We start from the raw sequence: 13,145 nt of genomic DNA on the forward strand, positions 1-13,145 counted from the left end.
ATCTGCTATTGCAGCAGATCGGCGCTGCAATGTAGATTACAGTAACGTTTCTATTTTTAAAAAACGAGCATTTTTGGCCAAGTTATGACCATTTTTGTAGTTATGCAAATGAGGCTTGCAAAAGTCCAAGTGGGTGTGTTTAAAAGTAAAAGTCCAAGTGGGCGTGTATTAGGTGCGTACATCGGGGCGTTTTTAATACTTTCACTAGCTGGGCGCTCTGAAGAGAAGTAACATCCTCTTCTCTTCAGAACGCCCAGCTTCTGCCAGATCATGCTGTGACGTCACTCACAGGTCCTGCATCGTGACGGCACCAGAGGCTACAGTTGATTCTGCAGCAGCATCAGCGTTTGCAGGTAAGTCGATCTTACCTGCAAACGCTGATGCTGCTGCAGAATCAACTGTAGCCTCTGGTGCCGATATGGCCGTCACGATGCAGGACCTGTGAGTGACGTCACAGATCTGCACTGTCAGAAGCTGGGCGTTCTGAAGAGAAGAGGATGTTACTTCTCTTCAGAGCGCCCAGCTAGTGAAAGTAGTAAAAACGCCCCGATGTACGCACATAATACACACCCACTTGGACTTTTACTTTTAAACACACCCACTTGGACTTTTGCAAGCCTCATTTGCATAACTACAAAAATGGTCATAACTTGGCCAAAAATGCTCGTTTTTTAAAAATAAAAACGTTACTGTAATCTACATTGCAGCGCCGATCTGCTGCAATAGCAGATAGGGGTTGCAAAATCTGGTGACAGAGCCTCTTTAAAAAAAAAAAAGAAACCTGCATTGTCTACGGAAAAAACATCGCAAAAATCACGTCGTTAGCCCAACAAATAAAGTTTAGCCATTTAACTAACGCGTGCTAAAAAGGGCTAAACGGTGTCTGGTCCTGAAGACTCAAAATAGCCCGGACCTGAACTGGTTAAACGGGTAGAAGGTTTTTATTTGTTGGGCTAGAGATGTGATTTTTGTTAATTTTTTCCGTGATCAATAAATGTTTATTTTTACACACTTCTATTTTTCTTCACCATTTTTGGGCTTATAGTTTAAAAAAAAATAGTAACGAAATTTGCTTTTGTTTTTGGTAATATCGTGATACCCTAAAAATAAAAACAAAAAGGACTGAATTTGTAAACTTCGTTGTCTAACATAAATTTTGATATATTACATGTCTATTTTAGGGTAATTGGGTCAAAGCTAGCGTTACGACAATGATTGGTGTTTTTTGGGATATTTTCGTGTAATTTGTATTTAATGGTTCTTTTTTTTTTCACTTTTTATTTTTTTTTATTACGGACTCCCTCAAAAGTCAGAAAAGATCTTCGGAAAACGTTATTTTATTTTTTTACACTGTAACTGGTGCTGCAGTTAGAGGGAAAACCAGCCATTGTTATAGCGACTAGTGCCACTGTACGGGCTCCTGCATCCTGGTGATCATGTGACGACTCACATGACCACCAGGATCAATAGAGGCAATGGCGCAATTAACATGGATTTATAGAGGGGTATTTAAGAAGTCCGCCAGGAGACAAGGGGCCTCAAACACAATGAAAAAGAATGACCATAACAACTAGATAGCAGTTGTCATAAGGGGTCCAACGTTGTTGTGGGCAACATTTTATATGAATTAGGCACGTCAGGCCAATGAAAAATAATAGGCATCCTACTTACAGTAAAAATTCTTTGACCAGTGCGATCGAAGGCAACACAGTAAACAGAAGAGAGATGGCCAAGTATCCTCTTATGCATTTTGATTTGCTGGTACATGGTGACAGGAAACGCAGCGTTGAAGCACAAAGCACCAGTCAAGTGTTTGCCATGGTGCACATTCACTGAAAAGCACAAAACGCCCAGTTATAAAGTGTGAAAAAAAAAAAAAAACAAAAAAAAAAAAAACCTACACAACATACCAATATTTGGTGGTTGCTTCATATTAATAGGCACTTCTGGGGGTCTCCCGCGTTGCAGAGTAGCAAACGTCTTCTGGCTCCACTGAGCATTTCTGTAACCTGAAGATAATAATTTATCATGAAAAGTTTCTACTGTGTTATTGCATATAAAGATAGGAGATTGCCAACGCTGCCAGTGACAAAGTCCCAAACACTCACTGGGTCAAATGGAGAAATGCAACGGTGCTCTGTAAAATCCTAACGTTTATATAGCGCCAGCAGGTTCCACAGTTCTTTGCAATGTGAGAAGTGAAAACCAAGTAAAGTGACAAATCATCCAAACGATGCGAATTACGTGCGGTTTTGCCAAGCGTATTTGCATGTGGCAAAACGACAGCGTAATACAGTACCAGCATAGTCAATGAGATGCCAGGAAACCACATGTACACGCGGTGGTATATTTTTACTCTTAAAAGGTTAACTAAACGGGGGCGTGGCCTAGAGGTGAATGTGAGAGGACGTGTGTGACCGGAGCTCCTGCTGTAATCATCCTTTAAGGTCCATATATCCCGTAAAACTCGGGGAAAATAGCTTCTCCAGGGGCTTACCAGAGTCTGGAGGTGGAGGAGCACGAATACCCGGTCATAATGACGCGCTCTAAGAAGCAGAAGTCGCCGCCAGCGAGTCCCGGGTCCCGCGCTCAAGATGGCGCCGAGGAGAAGGAAGGCCGCAATAGAGGCCTCCGGCAGGAAGTTGTGGAGAAGCTGGAGAGGTTTGCCCGCACGCCGAGAGCAGGGGGGGCGGCTGCACAGCAGCGAAAGTCGGCTGGAGATCAGGCAGCTGGAAGCTCATCATATGGATCCAGGTATTCTCCTTTGGCGGGGGACATGAGAAGTGAGGAGGAGGAGGAGGAGGAGGAGGAGGAGGAGATGAGTGGCGCCATGCAGGATCAGCCAGGTGCTGGAGGGAAAAGTGGAGTAAGGAAGGAGGAACCCTCCCTAAAGGACATTTTGGCAGCGGTGAAGCAGAATTCTATGGTCCTTAATACCTTAGCAAGCCAGATGGGTGGATTGAAGGAGGACATTTTGCTGCTCAGGAATGATTTGCAGAAAGTTGCGGAACGCACCACTGCCGTGGAAGGGAGAGTCTCAGACATGGAGGATGCGATTCCTCACATAAAGCAGGATGTACAGGCACATTCGCAGGCAGTGGCGACATTGATGGCTAAGACAGACGATATGGAAAATCGGCTGAGACGAAATAACGTGCGCCTTGTGGGGGTTCCGGAAAGAGTGGAGGGAACGAATCCGGATGACTTCTTTGAAAAGTGGCTGATAGACACATTTGGTAGAGAGGAATTGACCCCTTTATTTGCGGTGGAGAGAGCGCACAGGGTGCCGACCAGACCTGGGAAAAGGTTAACTAAACGTTCAAACTTCTGACATGTCATAGTGATCGGTCAGAAGTTTTGATTGGTGGGGGTCCACGAAACAGAGACCCCCACAGATCAGTAAAACAAAGCGTCAGATGCACTCGCGTGAGCGCTGTGCCACTTCATTTCTGTTCGGCTTTTTCCGGAAAGCCGACGTAGCCGAGTGCGGGCTCATAGACTTTCTGTTGAGTCCGTACACCCCTACATAGATTTCATGAAAATGCCGAAATGGAAACAAAAGCATCTGAGCGCTCACACGAGCGCTTCTGCTGCTTCGTTTAAACGATTGGTGGGGGTCTCAGTGCTCGGACCCCCAGCAATCAAAACTTCTGACATGTCACTATAACATGTCAGAAGATTGTTGAACGTTTAGTTACCCTTTAAATTGACCTGCGGTGCAGATTTTACAATCTGCAGCATGTCAATTTATCTTGTGTTTCCGCTTGCAAATTGTATCTGCCTAGTGCTGTGGAAAACCGCACCAAAACGTGCCGAAAATCACATCAAAGCATAAGAACCGCATTGAAAAACACAGCGAGAAAAGCGCGATTAGGTGCAGTTTTTACCTGCAAATTTCTTGCGTATTGCTGCAGTTTTGGTGCGTATTTTCCGCAGCAAAATACACGTGTGCATGAAGCTTTAGAGAAACAGTAGAGGGGTCCTCGCCTATAAGCAGACAGAACAAAAAGTAGAGGATCCCATGTAATAGAAGTAATCCACAGCGCTCACCGTCCACCACTGATTTATTGCTCTCACATTAGTTTATGGTGAAGCGGAGTGACAACCGAAATGATCATATCAGCTCTCACAGGATTGTAACTCAGCTGGTTTAGAACCCAGAATGGCAAACTTGCCTTTACATGCAGCGCCCATTCCTGCGTTACTGCATAAAAGGGGTTCATCAAGAGTAAAGTGATTTTTCAAAACCCCACTATAGCCCCATGTATAAAAATTATGTTTTTTAATCCGCAGTATTTCAATTTATGCTTCGGAATCACTGCTATTATGTTGCGAGTTTTCCCTTTTGAGTTCAATGGGGAGGTAAAACCAGCAGCAAATAGCAAATGTTGCTATTTTTGCAGCGGAAAGGTGGCGATTTAAAAAAAAAGTTTTAAAATTAAGAAAAAGATTAATACTTACCTCGTTCTCTGTTATCGTGGCGACGGGTTCCTTTGTTCTCCGTCCAGGCCGGCCTTCTGGGATGACATTTCATCCCATGTGGCTGCTGCAGCCAATCACAGACTGCAGCGGTCACAGTCATCCCAGGAAGCCGGCCTGGATGAGAACAGAAGCACCAGTCGCTACGACAAGGGAGCAGGGGGCAAGTATAGATTTATTTTTTCAACCGCTGTTTTTTGCAGCGGAGCTTCCGTACGGAAAACTACCACAATTTGGAGCAGTTCTTCCGGCGGAATTCCCTGCGGGTTCCAGGATGGATACGCGGTGTACTTTTAGGCAGAGTATCCGTCCTGTGTGAACATGGCCTTAGGACTCTGAGGCGAGGATGATACAGGAATCTCTTCAAAGCGACCAGGCGGTTATCTGGCACGACGTCACTTCACATCAGAAGACCCTCAGAGCGGTGGAAACATGAACAAGTATATATATTTTTTTTTTATATATTATATTAAGATTTTACATTCTGAAAAAAAGTAATTGAAAGGCTACAAGAGGCACAGCTTCAAATACCCAGGTAAAGAATCGCCCCCATACACAGTAATACCTTTATCAATGCATAATATCGGCTTGCTGACAATTCCAAGTAAGGAGCTTGATCTTGATATATTAACTGGAGCATGCTTGTCAATGAAGTACGTTAAACCCTGACATATCCTCAGCAAATCTTCAGGAGTAACCAACTTGTTGGTGGAAACCTAAAAACAAACAAAATCATTGTGTGAGATCCGAGTGAGCCCCATAAATTCAAATGCAAAGTAATAACGAGCCAAAGCCATTCCATACACGACCTTGTTAATACATGGAAATAGCACTCCCTTGGGACGCTGCGTTAGGAATATGGCAATGTAATTGAATACATTTCAGTAATCCACTATAGACCATGGAAACCGTTTAAGGGATTGTACAGGATTACAAAAGCACGGCTGCTTTCTACTAGCAACAGTGCCACACATGTCCCCAGGATGTGGGTGGCATTGCAGCTGTGCTCCATTGAAGTGAATGGGTGAAGCTGCAATACCACACACAAGCTGTAGACCGGTGTGGCGCTGTTCCTAGTAGAAAGCAGCCATGTTTTTCTAATCCTGTACAACCCCTTTAAATCTGCACACTTCCCATTTACAGCTGAACGTATGCACACACCACCTGCTGAGTAAAGGGAAAAGGATTCACATGGTCTGGTCAGCGTTTACTCGCTTGGTGATTTAAAAAAAAAATTTATTTACATCTAGAAACCTGAGATCAACGTCCAATACGTAATACAGCCCAGTGCCAGACGGGAAATATAAGGCCACAGCTTACTGGTAGTGTCCAGCGAGGAGGATAAGGGGGAGAGGGACTCATTACTGTACATGCAGGGTGCAATATATGGATTTATAGGAGTTATAAATTTATGGAACATAAAAGCTAAACACAACGTTGACTCGTTTATAGCATTGTTTTTACAGGGGCCAATACATCATCCATTTTTTTTTTCCCCTGAGAAAGCAAAAAGATCCGGCTGTACTTGGGTACGTTCACACATGTACAGCTATATTTACAATCTTGTAACTTGATTGTAGTGGCTGAAAACAGAGCACCAAAACCTCAGCATGAAAAAACATTATTTTTTTTTGCATACAGTGCTGTGGCATTTTTGCTCAGGGAAGGTTCCAGGAACGTTTCGTAGTACTGCCCCTTTAAACAAGTAGCAAGTCGGCTTGTATTTACAAGCGGTTTTCGTGCATTTTAGAGATTTTCCTACAAACACCTCCGATGATGCCATAGTATAGATATGTCGCCCATAAGCTCACGGCTAAAAAAAAATTACAACCGGCCCAACGTATGCCAAAAGTACACATTTGGCGTCCATAGGGTGAATAAGGCCCTATGGATACACTTGGAGTATGCGGCAGGCACTCTCCCGATGAATACTGAGAACGTGCACTGCAGACGTAGTGTGAACAGACCCTTATTCACTTTTTTTTTTCCAATGTCAGAATACCTTCACACACTTACCATTTCTTCATATGATCTCGTGTGTTCATTTCCTTGCCAATCCAATCTGTTTGGAAGAAGCTATGACATGGAAAGTTTAATAAATTAATTTCATGCCAATTTACACGTTTTAGATTTTCCTACATGTTCGGTAGTGCGGTGCTGCATACAAAAAAAAAGCTGCTGCAGAACCTCACTGATCCCATCTCCTAGGACACAATTACTTCCTAATAGACTTACATTATCAATAGTGACCTCCCGTAAACCAATCACATGAGCAAGGAGGTGATAGTTCTGGCCTAGCATACGCGAGGTCACTAGTAACATTTTGGGGGCTACTCTCCTTGTTCCACGCATGCGTGGTTGACGCACTAGTGCTTGTATTCTGACAGCGGGAGCAGAGTTGGACGCAAAGAGGGAGGAGCCTATTACACGCTGCTTACAGCGTGCAAGGCATTATGGGTACTGTAGTCTCAACACGAAGCCGAGTAAACAAACGTACCGCCAGCAATGAAAACAAACGCTATCGGTAAACACCAATTTTTTTTAAATTATAGAAATGGTCTCATCAGGTTGGTTACATTGAGAGAACGCATTTTTTTGTGTGGGGGGGGGGCTCTGAAAACCCCTTGCTAAACAGAACAAAAGGGGCAGAATCACTTGATTCATTGCGGTCTCTTCTGCTCTTAACATTTTTTTGGGGCTCTTCTGGGAGCAAATACACTAATAAAAAGTACAAAGCCCATAGCACTAAACCCACCTCTGGTAGTCCCACCATTAAATATCATATTCATTGAATAGATCATTAAAAAATTAACATGCAGTTGAAAAAAAAAAAAACAATCCAGTGAAGACTAATGACATAATTAAATAGTATAGCGCCACCTGGCGTTTAAAGTGTATAGCCATCTGAACGTCCACCTACTGAGCGGACTGCTGGTGGACACACATGGTCAGTTACTCTCTACAGCCAGTTCTCTGAATAGGGATCCTCTGTTCATTGCAGAGCAGCCGCCAATAGAATTAAATTTCTGCCCTGCTTGTCAGGGAAGGAGCAGAGCCGCTGTAGTAGCATGGCAGTATAGCTGAGACGACAACTCCGTCTCAGCTTGTTATGACTGTAAAGCTATGTATCCGGACAGCAGATATGTACCCTGCACATGCCTACTCAGCCTTTATTTTTTTATATTATTAGATTTTCTTTGTTTATTGAGTGCAAGGGGTGTAGCTATAGGTGGTGCAGAGGTAGAAGTTGCAACCAGGCCCTTGAGTCGGAGGGTGCCCAAAAGCCCCTCAGCCACATAAGACGCCAGTATTATAAATTATATATGGTAGGTGGGAGGGGGGGGGGGGGGTTTGTCGTACGTTGCATTGGGGCCCCGGAGCTTCAAGTTACGCCTCCGCGGAGTGCATTCTCTGGTAGTCACATAGTATATATATATATATATATATATATATATATATATATATATATATATATATATATATATATATATATATATATCTATCATCACTAATCTGGATTTCATTAACCTATCTGCAGGGAAAGTAAGAAAGGACTATATTGTCCGCTGCCAGAAGGAGATCGTTTCTGCTCAGTGCCCCACCCCCATCATCACATATTAGCAGCAGCACCAACGGGGACAGAAAAACATTTTATTAAAAAGGTATTTTTAATTTTAATTTTTTGCTAGAAACACTGCAAATTACTTTAAAACCGCTATTAACAGGATTTTAGGACTTTTGGTATGAAAAGGATTAATGGGATAACCCCTTTATGGGCTGTGAACGACTTCTATATTTGGTGTTTTTTGAGTCGTCGTCGCCACCCCACCACTAAGAACAACAAAGCTTTTTTTTTTCCAGAGAGGTGTTCCTTTATTATAATATAAAATGTAATACCATTGCCAATGGTTCAGTACCTGAGACTGGGGTACGCAGAGGCCTCCCATACTACATATAACAGCTAGCTTCATGTCAACAGGCCTGTCAGATCTGCTTTGCCGATATATATATATATATAGCTGGGGCCGTAAACAGAAAGCGCAGAGATGGCATTCTTCATCTACTCTCATACTTAGTCATGTGACGCGCCTTTGTGAGACCAGTCACTGTACGTCCTCAATGCGGTACTTACGTTGTGGTCATTTAACTCCTTGATCAGCATCTGGAAAGACAAAACAGAAACCATTCGATTGAAACAAAAAAAAAAAATTGTAATTTATAGCAGAAGCAAAACAAAGAATAGTAAAATAGCCACAGCCAGAAAGTGAGGTACTAAATGTTATACTAGTGGAGAGCTGCAGAACTGCACCTTGTTGAACTTTTCCACAATAGTCTGCTCATCATCTCTGAACGGTTCCTTCAGACAAACATGAGGAATAGGACATGCAGCAAGTCTTAAAATCCTGAGGAGCATTTTATTATACTATTGACTACAATGCAACAGAAAGCAATAATGTGCCGGGCAGGACATATACACTGGCATATACCCGCTATGTGTAAAACAAAAAAACTATAGGAACTGCACTACAAAGATTAATCAGAGGTGCCAAAGAGGTGACCGCAATACAGTAAAAGCCTCCAATTGTATGACCCACTAAAACTGGACTGCATAAGGGGAAAGATCAGGCATTTCTGGCACCACTGATCGCCTAGTGCAATCACCACCTATGCTACAAGCTCCACAAACAGCATCGCAAGGCACAGGCAAGTCGCTGTATTTTCCTTTAAAGGTTCCCCCACCATATACATTTATAGCATGTCCACATGTTAAGTCATAAATGGACCCCCACCTGACAAGAGAACGGAGTCCACCTCGCCCCCGATCTGCTTGGCAAGGCAGCCACATCCAGGTGGAGATTGAATGAAGACATGAAGTGGCTCTCTTCCTTATAGTCTATGGAAACAGCTGAACAAGACGTAATTCCTATAGACAAAAAAGGAGAGCCACTGCCATATCCCCACTCAATATTTATGGCAGTCAAACCCCTTGAAAAGAGTGACTAAACTTTAAAAAAAAACGGAATATGTCATAGTGAAGTCAGAAGTTTTGATCAGGTGATCGCTGCGCATCACTTTGTTTCTGATCGGCTTTCCTCGAAGCGGTTTACGGGCACAATAGAAAGTCTGAGTGCGCACACCGGTTGCTCAACTTTCCGAGCAAAGCCGCTTGGAAGCGGCACATCGCTCACCCAAGCACTTCTGCCGCTTCGGTTTAGCGATTGGTAGGAGGGCTCAGTGGTCGGACCCCCACCAATCAGAACTTCTGACATGTCAAAAGTTGGTTGTTTTAAAAAAAATAAAAATAAAGTTTAGTTACCGATTAGAACTCAAACCAGATGTTTCACGTGAGTCAATGGTAAATTCTCAGATTCCCATGCTGCTTTATGCATTTTTGAGTCACTGTCACTTCAAATGGGAAAAGATCAAAAGCAAAATACAACCTTTTTTACCCGGTGTTACCCCGCAGGCAAAGAGTATTCCCAGCATGCTTGAAAAAGAGTCCGTGCAGAGAAAACATTGCAGGAGGTTGCAGTAAAGAGAATTTTTTCGAGTGCTGTCTCTGATTTCTTCTGGATCCCGATATGTTCAGAACCAAACAGAGCGATGATTCCAATAATATTACATGTAATAGAAGACGACCACCATACATGTGCTGTTAAAATAATAATCCGTCTGGAACAGGGATCAGCAACCTTCAGCACGCCAATTGTTGTGAAACTACAATTCCCAGCATGCCATGACAGTCTATGGCTCGAAAAACCATGTTTTAGTCAAAGCATGCTGGTAGTTGTGGTTTCACAACGGCTGGAGTGCCAAAGGTTGGTGACACCTGGTCTAGAAAATCGAGCAAGCAAATAGAGATCTTGCCCCATCCCTGCCCCTGGACTGGGAGTACTGGCATGAAGCATTACTTGGTGGCAACAGCACTTGCAGGGAACACACACCGACTTCCATAAAAAGTTTATGGTAATTATTCATTAAAATGGCTAACCGTATATTTTTGAAAAAGGAAAAGTCCACCTTTGCAGCCATTTTTGGGTTGCATTTTATCAAAAAAGATTTTTTTTTAATATAAAACCGACAACAATTTTGTGAATACAGCTCCTATGTAGACCGGTGTGTCTCCATGGTTACAGACAAACAAACCCTGTGTAATCTGATCCTGCAGTCTTCTTGCCATCAATTTGCCTCCTATACTGTGACTGGAGCCATCTGCTTCCAGCGGACATTCGGTGGCCGGAGGTAGCCAGAGCAGCTGATCTGCACGGGGTCCGGGTGTTGGACCCCCAAGAAAATATACTGATGACCTATTCTTTGGATAGGTCATCTGTATGAAAAACAATCCCGTGCCCAGACAACCCCTTTAAATGCTGATTTCTGTATATTGTTTTGCGAGGAAGCAGTACGGTCATACAGACCTGTGCAAAAAATAAAGTGTCCAAATAGTGAACGATTGTAAAGTAAGAAAACAGTATCCTGAGCAGACCAGGCAACCGCTATAATTACATGTGGACGCAGGAGCAATGACAAGTTGTAGCCAAATGACACCCTGTTCACTTGTTATTTTTAACACATGGGGGAGGAATGGCTTCTCTCCTCACATGCTTCTTGTGACTGCATTTTTTTACTTTTACTGCTGGGAAGAACACAAAAGAGGATCAGCGGCAAAATATTAACGGAGCTTATGAGATCTAAAGATGGCCACAGAGATCCAGCAGATTTAGTCCAGATCCACTCACTGTCTAATGTCTATGGGCCTTGGTCAAGCACAGAAAAGGAAGATTGAGCATGGATGTGGATTTTATTTCCGCTCAGATCTTTAGTTTTCTTAGGGATAAGAGGCGCCAGAAAGGAGATTCTGTTCCTTCTCGGTTCTACAGCAAGGCAGATAGGACAGCTTCCCCAGAGTCCTGAATGGGTGATTTGAGCCCCTTTAGAGCTGCAATGGTGCAAAATAAGATCACTTTAATAACATGACAGAAGAGTGAGACTTAACCCCTTAATGACCAGCCTATTTTGGACCTTAATGACCAAGCTATTTTTTACGTTTTTCAATCGTCGCATTCCAAGAGCTATAACCTTCTTATTTTTGCGTGGACATAGCTGTGTAAGGTCTTGTTTTTTGCGGGACAAGTTGTATTTTTTAATAGCACCATTTTTAGGTACATATTATTTATTGATTAACTTTTATTAACTTTTTTTTGGGGGGGGAATAGAAAAAAATCTGAAATTTCACCACTCTTTTTTGCGTCCTAAATCTACGCCGTTTACCGTGTGGTATAAATAACACAATAACTTTATTCAGCGGGTTGTTACGATTGCAACGATACCAAATTTGTATAGTTTTTGTATGTTTTACTACTTTTACACAGTAAAAACGCTTTTTTTTTCAAAATGATTTGTTTTTGTGTCTCCATATTTGAAGAGCCGTAACGTTTTTATTTTTTCGCCGATGCGGTTGTATGAGGGCTTTTTTTTTGCGGGAAGACTTGTAGTATTTATTGGTACCATTTTGGAGTAGATGCGACTTTTTGATCACTTTTTATTACATTTTTTTAAAGTCCGTATTCACAGAAAACAGCAATTTTTCCATAGTTTTTTATTCTTTTTTTTACGGCGTTCACCGTGCGGGTTCAATAATGTAATAGATTTATAGTCGGGGTCGTTACGGACGCGGCGATACCAAATATGTGTAACTTTTTAACTTTATTAGGGGACTATAATATGCGATTCTGCGATCGCATTTATAATACACTGCAATACTTTTGTATTGCAGTGTATTACTGCCTGGCCGTTTAACACGGACAGGCATCTGCTAGGTCATGCCTGCGGCATGATCTAGCAGGCATTCACTCTAGGCAGCCTGGGGGCCTTTATTAGACCCCCGGCTGCCATTAGAGACACAGACACTCGGCGATCGTATCGCCGGGTGTCGGTGGGGGAGAGAGGGAGCTCACTCCCTCTCTCCAAAACCACTCAGATGCGGTGCTCGCTATTGAGCACCGCATCTGAGGGGTTAAACGGGTGAGATCGATACTAATATCGATCTCACACGGCAGAGCAGGGACGCCCCCAGCCCTCAGCTACCTCTAGCAGCTGAGAGCAGGGAGATCTGACAGCTCCCTGCTCTGTAAACTTATTCCGATGCCGCGACGTAAAAAGTCTATGGCATCGGAATAAGGCCCGTTAGTGACCGACGTAGAAACACGATGGGCCGGTCACTAACGGGTTAAAGGGGTTGTCTCAAGAGTAAAAGGAATCTCCTAACCGCAAGATAGGTGATAACATGATCAGTGGGGGGGGGGCGACCGCTGGGACACCCACCGATCACAACGGGGGTCCCGTTCCTCTGAATGGAGCGGCAGATCGCGCATGCACACTGCCGCTCCATTCACGGTCTATGGGACTGCCGGAGACAGCAGAGCGCTGTACTCGGCTATCTCTGGCAATGCTTTAGGGTATGTTCACACGGTAAACAAAAATCGGCTGAAAATACGGAAGCTCCTAATTTTCAGCAGTTTTTCAATCAAACTAGCGTTTTTCGCTGCTTTTTAAGGCCCTGTTCACACTGAGTTTTTTTACACGTTTTTTGACGCGGAAAACGCGTCGGAAAACGCGCCAAAAACGACCCAAAATGACTCCCATTGATTTCAATGGGAGACGGA

At 43.3% G+C, this 13,145-nt stretch overlaps 1 protein-coding gene across 1 annotated transcript in view; it reads right to left on the minus strand.

Moving 5' to 3' along the window:
• Positions 1–13,145, minus strand: part of BRWD1 (bromodomain and WD repeat domain containing 1) — a 99,510-nt gene that overhangs the window by 76,510 nt on the left and 9,855 nt on the right. Inside the window, exons 3-7 of the mRNA XM_075854611.1 lie at positions 8,612–8,641; positions 6,496–6,555; positions 5,045–5,195; positions 1,911–2,009; positions 1,672–1,832 (exon numbers count right to left, since the gene is read on the minus strand). Coding sequence (XP_075710726.1) covers positions 1,672–1,832; positions 1,911–2,009; positions 5,045–5,195; positions 6,496–6,555; positions 8,612–8,641 — 501 coding nt within the window. The remainder of the gene's footprint in view (positions 1–1,671; positions 1,833–1,910; positions 2,010–5,044; positions 5,196–6,495; positions 6,556–8,611; positions 8,642–13,145) is intronic.

This window comes from Rhinoderma darwinii, chromosome 2 (genome assembly GCF_050947455.1).
Source record: "Rhinoderma darwinii isolate aRhiDar2 chromosome 2, aRhiDar2.hap1, whole genome shotgun sequence".
Classification (NCBI taxonomy): domain Eukaryota; kingdom Metazoa; phylum Chordata; class Amphibia; order Anura; family Rhinodermatidae; genus Rhinoderma; species Rhinoderma darwinii.